We start from the raw sequence: 7,887 nt of genomic DNA, 5'->3' as shown, positions 1-7,887 counted from the left end.
TTCATGTGCTTGTTAGCCATCTGAATGTCGTCTTCGGTGAAGTGCCTGTTCATATCCTGTGCCCATTTTTCTATTGGATTATTAACCTTTATCTTAAATAGGAGGCCAAATCCAGTCAGCTCACACCCTCTTGCGAGCAAGAGCCACACCGTATTATCACCCCTAAACCAGAAAATACACCTTTACAGAATCCGGTCATTCCACTCATCTTCACTTGTCTGTCAGTTTGTCATTCTGTAGTGACTTGGGTATTGCTATTGAGTGAGTGGTGAGGAAAGATTCCGACTTAGTGTCATTTAAGTCCATCCTTTAAATCTCTGCTCTATGGGATTATTTTGTATATATCTTAATACTGCATCTCTGTTCTAACTGGTACCTTCCATTGTGTCCTCTGGTCAGAAGGGGTGTCAGTGGTAGCCAGGCACCATCTAGCTCTTCTGGTCTCAGGTAGGAGAGGTAGTGGTTCGTGTGGGCCATGGGTCCTATTGTTACAGGTAGGAGAGTGGTGGGTCGTGTGGGCCACTGGTCCTGTGGATACAGGCCAGTAGAGGTGGTGGGTCGTGTGGGCCATTGGTCCTGTAGACAGACATCTTGCTGATATCTTCGGTTTCTTTCATGTCCCTTTGCTCCAGATGAGACGAGCCCAATAGCTGTGTCCTCATTTGCCACCCTCAAGGTTTTAAGACCCCAGACGCTACTCAACAAATTAGGTTGTCAGAACATTATCTTTGTAAATTGTTAGGCCAATTGACATTCTCTAGGAGATGATGATTCTGAGCCCTCAAACTCAGTAAATTGACCCATGAGGTATTTGGATATGTGTAGGAAGTATTCCTAACTGTAGTACCTAAGTGTTTTCTTGTGTCTGAATAAATCCACAACTCATACAAGCCTGTGTATATGTACAAAGGTGTATACAATTATTGCCATATTTGCATGTGGCCATGCTCCCATATGTTTTCTATATGTATTTACCCAGGTTACCACTCACATTATTACTTACTGCTGTTGCAAAATTTTATGTATTTTATCTTTTACTAGAGTTGTCCTCTGTTGTTTGTGATTTGAGTGGAAGTGCACAAAGCAAATTAACTTTTCTTTTGCCCATTTGTACACATTTTGTTCTGCCACATTCACGTCAGTACCCCCAGTGTTTACCTGCAGGTCACTTTGGTGATTGTGGGCACCTCATTCTGGCTTGCCTCTCAGTATCTCTGGGTACCTCAGGAGGGATGTGCTGATTTCCATACTGCATATGGCCTTTCCCATCACTGGAATTGGCCTGTGTCTAATACTTAATGATGCCCTCTCCTGCCACTGCCCAGCTCTGGTAACCACCAAAAAATGTTTCTTTCTATGTGTGTACCCACCCCTGACTTTTTATAAAAGTGGTGTGGTGTCAGGCAGTGTGTTAGCATAACGGCTTCCAGAGTCATCCATGAAGTTTCACAGACTCATCACTATTCTTTGCATAGTTAATCCATTGTATGTTTATACCGCGATTTCAGCGTTTATGTGCTAAAGGGCACTTAGGTTATTCCATCTTTTGGCTGTTGAATGCTGTGTGTGTGAGTATCTTACACTTAGAGCATTTCTATCTAGGATGGAGGTGGCTGGATCATCAGATATTTCTATTTCTTGCTCTTTTGAGGAAGCACTAGACCATTCTTTCCTAAGTGGTGGTAGCATTTTCCAATCCCAGTAGCAATCAGTAAGGATTCCAGTCCTCCCGCATCCTTGTCAGGATTTGGTCTCATTTTTAAAATCAGTGCTATTTTTCAGGCGTGAGGTGATGTCTTATGGGTGTTTTAATTTGCATTTCCCTTGGAGACAAGGATTTTGAGGCTGCATCTCACATACATTGGGCATGTTGAAGGAGGGACCAGTCCTTGATGGAGGATATCATGCTTGGATGGGTGGAGGGAAAGCGCAGGAGAAGAAGACCCAGGATGAGATGGATTGTCACAGTGGCTGGGGTAATGGGGGTTAGGTATGTCGGAGATGGTGAGATTGGCTCAGGACAGAGCAGGGTTCAGAGCTGTTGGGCATAGGGTCACTATAAGTAGTGGTCAGCAAGATAGCACATAATGTGAGATAAAAAAGGCCATGGAGAACAAGATGAAAGGAAACAAAGGAGTTTATTGCCAGCTCTCAGGTGAAATTCCACAGTCCCAGGCCAGAGGGAGGCAGTGGGAATGGGAAGTTGCAAGTGAGGAAATTACAGGCCAAATTTTATAGGTAGGGGTTGGGGGTAGGGTGGTTAGCTCGGTGGTCAGCTCTCCATGGAGGATGCTGATTGGACATCCTCTGTTAGTTCCCAAATATGGAGCTGCTCAGTTCTTTTAGGTGGATTGTGTCATGGCTGATGGTTGAGCAGGATGTGGCTGGTGGTTGTGCTCTCTTCTGATTGGCTGTAGTCGCTTGACACCTGGCTGATCGGAATGTCTCTCATAAGGTGCAGTTAGAGTGGAATGTCCCCTAGCTCCCAGGTGACCTTACACATAACACTACCACTCCAAATGAAAATGTGTTGGGTGCCTCACTGTCCTTTGGTGAAGGGTCTGTTCATGTCCTTTGACTTTTTTTTTTGTCTTTTCAGTTGTTGAGTTGCTGAAGTTTTTTATTTTGGAGATTAGATCTTTGTCAGATATGTTGTTACCAAAAATGTTTGCCAGTTTACAGGTTGTTCTTTTTATTCTTTTGGTAAAATCTCTCCATGAGCATGAATATTTCACCTTTAGGGAGGTATCTAGTGTTAGCTTCTACTTGAGCACTTACCACAGTTGTGTTTGATCTTGTATTTATATGCTAAAATTAGACTTCCTGCCTCTGTCCCACGTTACCCTGTGGGAATTGTATAGTTTCAGCTTCATTCTATGGGTCTGGGGTCTGTTTGACTTTTTGTGGATGATGTGAGTTATGGATCCTCTTTTGTTTCTGCAGATGGATCATCAGCTTTGCTAGCAGTATTTATTAACAATACTGTCTCTTCCCCACTGGGTGGCCTGTGACACTCTGGGGAGGTCATGTGTCGATGGGTGGGTCTGTGCTCCATTGGTCTGCAGGTCTGCCACTGAACCAGGACCAGGCTGTTTGGATGGCTGTGGATGTGTAGTCGTTTCTGGGATCAGGAAGAGGGAGCCCTGCCGTTGTTCTTCAGTGATACTTAACTCCACCCTCTTTCTTTCCAAGGGCACTCTGGTGGCCTAGTGGGTAGGGAGTTGTGCTCCCAACTCAAAGGTACACAATTTGAATCCATCTGCTGCTCCCTGGGAAAAGGATGGGCAGTCTCTTCCCGTATGATTTATTGTTTCTGAAAACCACTAGAGGGTGGTCTGTGAGGCAGTTCCAACTCAACAGCTAAGAGAGATTTTGGATTTTTCCCCCCCTTTGCATATAGCTGGAGATTAGCTTTTCCATTTCATTAAAGATGGTTGTTGGGATTTTGACTGGGATTCCATTATAGTCATAGATTGCTTGAGAAGTGGTATTGACACTCTCACTGTGTTAAGTGTTCTTAACTCTGAGCATGAAGCGTTCTCCATTTATGTAATTTTTCTTGTATTACATAAGTTACAGTCCTGGTTGGATGTATTCTAAGTGTTTTATCTGCTGGGAACTCTGTACATGGTATTGTTTTCTTGATTTCCTTTTGGCGTTCTCCCTATTACTAGAGGTGAACCGATCGGATTTCTACGTGCTAATTATCTCCCCTGTCATTTTGCTGAGCCCCTGCTCATTTCAGGCACTCACTTGGCCATCTCTGGGGTTGTCTGTGTGCAGGAATACGTCGACTGTGGGTAGGGATGGCGTTTCTTCTTGCTTGCCAATTTAGATTCCTTTTATTTGCCTTTTGGTGTGGTTAGAACCTCTAGAACACTGTGGGAAAAGAGTGGTGAAAATGGGAATCCTTGCCCCATCCCTGTATTCAACGTGGATGGTTTCTGTCTCATCTGTTGAGAATGATGTTGGCTATTGGTTTGCATGCTGGTCTGCATGTTGCTAAGTCCCATCAGTTTGGTTCCCACCCACAGCAGTCTTACACACCACAGACTGGGATGCTCCTGACAGGGCACCCTCCCAGTCTCTGCTGCCTCAAGTCCTGGCTGCACGGACTGTGTCAATCCATCTGCTCCCATGGTCCCTTTTTTCCAGTGACCCTCTGCTTTAGCAAGCATGGTATCTTCCTCCAGGAATCAGTCCCCTCTTAATAACATGTCCAAAGTACATGAGACCAAGTCTCACCTCTTGGCTTCTTGGCACACTCTAGCTGCACTTTCTGCAGCATAGATTTATTTAACAGTCCATATCACACCCGAGCCACAATTCAAAGGCATCAATTCTTCTTCCCTCTTCCTTATTCATAGTCCAACTTTGACATGCATATGAGGTGATGAAAAATATCCTGGCTTGGGTCAGGTGCACCTTAGTCTTCAACGTGACATTCATGCTCCTTGTTATTAGGTGCCATCAAGTCAACTACATCTCTTAGGGACCTTAGGAACAACAAACCGGAACCTTGCCATAGTCTACGCCATTGTCATGATCCCCACCGTACTTGACCTCATTGTTACAGTCACTCCATCACTTTGAGGGCCTTCCTCTTCTGCTGAACCTCCACCTTTTCCAACATGATGTCTTTTTCTAAGGCCTGGCCCCTCCCTCCTCACAACATGTCCAAAATATATGAGATGAAGAGCCAGGCAAAATGAAAACCTTGACACTTTCAATCTTTTGTCTGAGTATCATGTTGTTTCCTGGCTTAGTTAGGAGTATTTCTGTTTCACTCATCTCCATCAGTACAAACTTCAAGTCCTGTTTGTTTTCTCTGAGCAAGGTTATATTATCTGCATATCATATTGTTAATGGATCTTCATAGTCTTGCTTCTTGGATTATATTTGCTCAGCATACAGATTGTCTAGTTACAGTGAAAGGATATTACTTTCCTGGCTTTAAACCATGCACTGTTCCCTTGAACTACTGCTTCTTGGTCCATGTGTAGGTTCTGCATGAACACAATTGTTCTATTCCCATTCTTCTTACGTTTAAACATAATTTGTTGAGATCCACACAGCTAAATACTTCTGATGTTAACAGTATCCTTGCTCCTAATTTTCTGTGCTGAGTTCTAATATATGGGGTTTCATTCTGCATCATTTGTTGTTGATTTTGCATTAACTGTGTCTTCTTCATTTTGGTGAGATTTATTCATTTTCTTTCTTGCTACACTCAACTTTACCTTTAGCCTCTTAAATTTAAACTTGACGTCCTTTCATAGAACGGTTCCATAACTTATTTTCTTTCCGTGTGGATTTCTATGGCAGTCTCCCCTCTTGAAAATCCCTTTATGTGAGGAGAAGACAGTTCAGAGATCCCGTTCAAGTCATTGTCTGCAGGAATCGAGGAAATAAAATTCATGGAGACAGATGATGTGTCCAAGTGCTAACAGTTTATCAGATACCATTCTAAACACTGGTGGGTATTAACTCACTTAACGCAGAGCTCAGAAACAGGGATAATGAACTACACTCCAGGTCAGGATTCAGGAATATTTTTGTTTGTTTGTTTAAAAAAAAATAGGTTGTAATGCTTTGTTCAGCGGTACTTCTGGGCTATGTAAAGTTCAGTGGATTGTAGGTGGGTTTATGATCCCTGTGTATAGCACGTTTTGTAGAGGATTGGGTTTCCATAAACCACTGTAAGAGCTCTTAGATTGCCTAATGTATATGAAGTTCAACTCTCTCTCTCTCTCTCTCTCCAGTAGGCATGCCATACTTAATGTTGTTATGTGTCACTGAATCACCTGTGATTCATGACGACCCTATGTACAACAGCTCTGAAGCCCACCCTGTTCTGAGCCAGTCTCACTGGCTCTGACACACCTACCCTCAGTATTCTGGTTACTGTGTCAATCCATTCTCACCCAGGGTCTTCCTCTCCTCTGCTGTCCCTCCACCCTTCCGAGCATGATAGCCTTCTCCAAGGACTGGCCCCACTTGGCCAACTGCCCAAAAATGTGAGACGGAGCTTCAAAATCCTAGCCTCCAGGCAGAAACTTGGTGTCACCCTTTCCAAGACAGACATGTCTGTTTTCCTGGAGGTTCAAGACTCTTCTCCAGCACCACAGCTCAAGGGCATCGATTGTTTTTCTGTCATCCTGTGTAATGTTTCAGGTTACTGAAATACTTCTTTGTCTTTTTGAAGTTTTGCTCCAGACTATTACGAGTGGGGACAGCAAGCTAACAGCTTCAGGGCACAAGCAGGACCTTTACAAGATGCACCTCTGGATCCTGCCAAGACGAGCCATGGGTAGCATCAACTCACAGGACCGTAGAGACGCCTTCCCTGAAAAGCTCTGTAGCGACAAGCCTACTCACAGCTCAACTTCTGGGGCACTTTTCCTAAGGAAATTGGACTTGATTTTTCTCTGTTACAGGTTTCTGGTGGCTCTATACAACTAAGCAATAATTTAGATTAGTAAGACCTTAAGTTAGTACTAAAAAGTGAGCCTGGATATTTCAGTGAGTATAATTTAAATGTTTTATAACTGTACTTTTATAAAGATGTGTTTTATATAACTTAATAATAATAATAATAATGCTAAAGTATTCTAGGGTTTTTTGCCCCCCCATAATGTTATTGCAATATGTTTTCATTTGCACAAACTTTTATGCATAATTCACTTTAAAACAGTGCAGTATACAGTCTGATTATTTTTAAGCTCTGGACTGCAGTGTTCTATCTTTACCTCTTTAGGTCCCCACGAGTGGGCATTCTCTATCAGGACTCTTCTCACAGCTAGAGCTGCTGTTGCAGTGCCCGTGTTGAATTCTGACATAATAATGGAGGATCAACAGAGTGCTGGGTAACTGGGAGCCCCTGGTGATGCACATGGTTAAGCATTCAACTCCTAGCCTAAAAGCTGATGGTTCAAACCCACCCAGAGGTGACACAGAAGCTAGGCCTGCCTGTGAAGGGTCACAACCTTGAAACCCAATCACTGTGTACACGTGGGGTCACTGTGAGTCCCAGGCTACTCAGAGGCAACAAATAAGAAGATTTAATAAGAAGGCTGCTTAGAGATTTTTTTTAATCTTAGAAATGATTCAGGGCGCTCTGGTGGCTTAGTGGTAAGAAGTTGTTCAGGCGATCGGCATTCCCCTCCTGTAATCAGATTACTCTCTCCACAATGTCTTAAATTTGCTAAAAGTTTGGTAGTTCCTGCCAGCAAAGTATTGACATATACAGTTTAATGGTAGCAAGGCAATAAGGTATACAGAGCTGACTTACATGATTAAACCCCTTCTGTTATGTTCATAGAAATTTTGCACACTTTACAGCCTAGTGAAATCTCATTTCCATTAACTCAGAACTAGAGCAAAACTGTAGCTTTTCCAGCTCACAGACTTTGCACTGCCCTCCAGGGGGAAATACCGAGTTCCAAAAAGGGGATTCATAGTGAGCACTCCTGGCTCTTGAGTCTAAAGGTGGATGTGAGTTTTCTTTCTGTAATCCTCAGATAACAGTGCCCTTCATCCTGTAATAACTCGAAGTAGCACTGAATTCTGTGTTCAAAATGAGAAGATTACAACATGCCTTAGGATGTGAGTCTTCACCATCATAAAACACATTCCAGACTATGGCTTTGTGGGGTGTGTCTCGTTTAAATGGAAAACATGTCACAAAATGCTGTTTCCCCAAGCGGAAGAGCGGTTCTAACCTGAGCTACGTGTAGATTTTAGCCATAGAACAGCCTATGATGGGAGACTGTGAAACACTGATTTTCTACAAAACAGAAGGTGCTGAGCAGCTCTGTTACCAGGAAGTGTCTGTACACTCCCCCTGCTGTTGGTTGATGTTCGGTTGGAACCAACTTCATAGCTGAC

General features: G+C 43.3%; 1 protein-coding gene across 1 annotated transcript in view; it reads left to right on the top strand.

Annotated features, from left to right (window-relative positions):
• Positions 1-6,314, top strand: part of GPR137B (G protein-coupled receptor 137B) — a 55,996-nt gene extending 49,682 nt beyond the window's left edge. Inside the window, exon 7 of the mRNA XM_006895376.1 lies at positions 6,206-6,314. Within this exon, the coding sequence (XP_006895438.1) occupies positions 6,206-6,314 (109 nt within the window). The remainder of the gene's footprint in view (positions 1-6,205) is intronic.
• The last annotated feature ends 1,573 nt before the right edge of the window (positions 6,315-7,887 follow it).

Source organism: Elephantulus edwardii, unplaced genomic scaffold, assembly GCF_000299155.1.
Source record: "Elephantulus edwardii isolate Elephantulus edwardi_28Jun2011 unplaced genomic scaffold, EleEdw1.0 scaffold00166, whole genome shotgun sequence".
NCBI lineage: Eukaryota > Metazoa > Chordata > Mammalia > Macroscelidea > Macroscelididae > Elephantulus > Elephantulus edwardii.
Note: the sequence above shows the minus strand (reverse complement) of the source record. Positions and strands in the feature narration are given on the sequence as shown.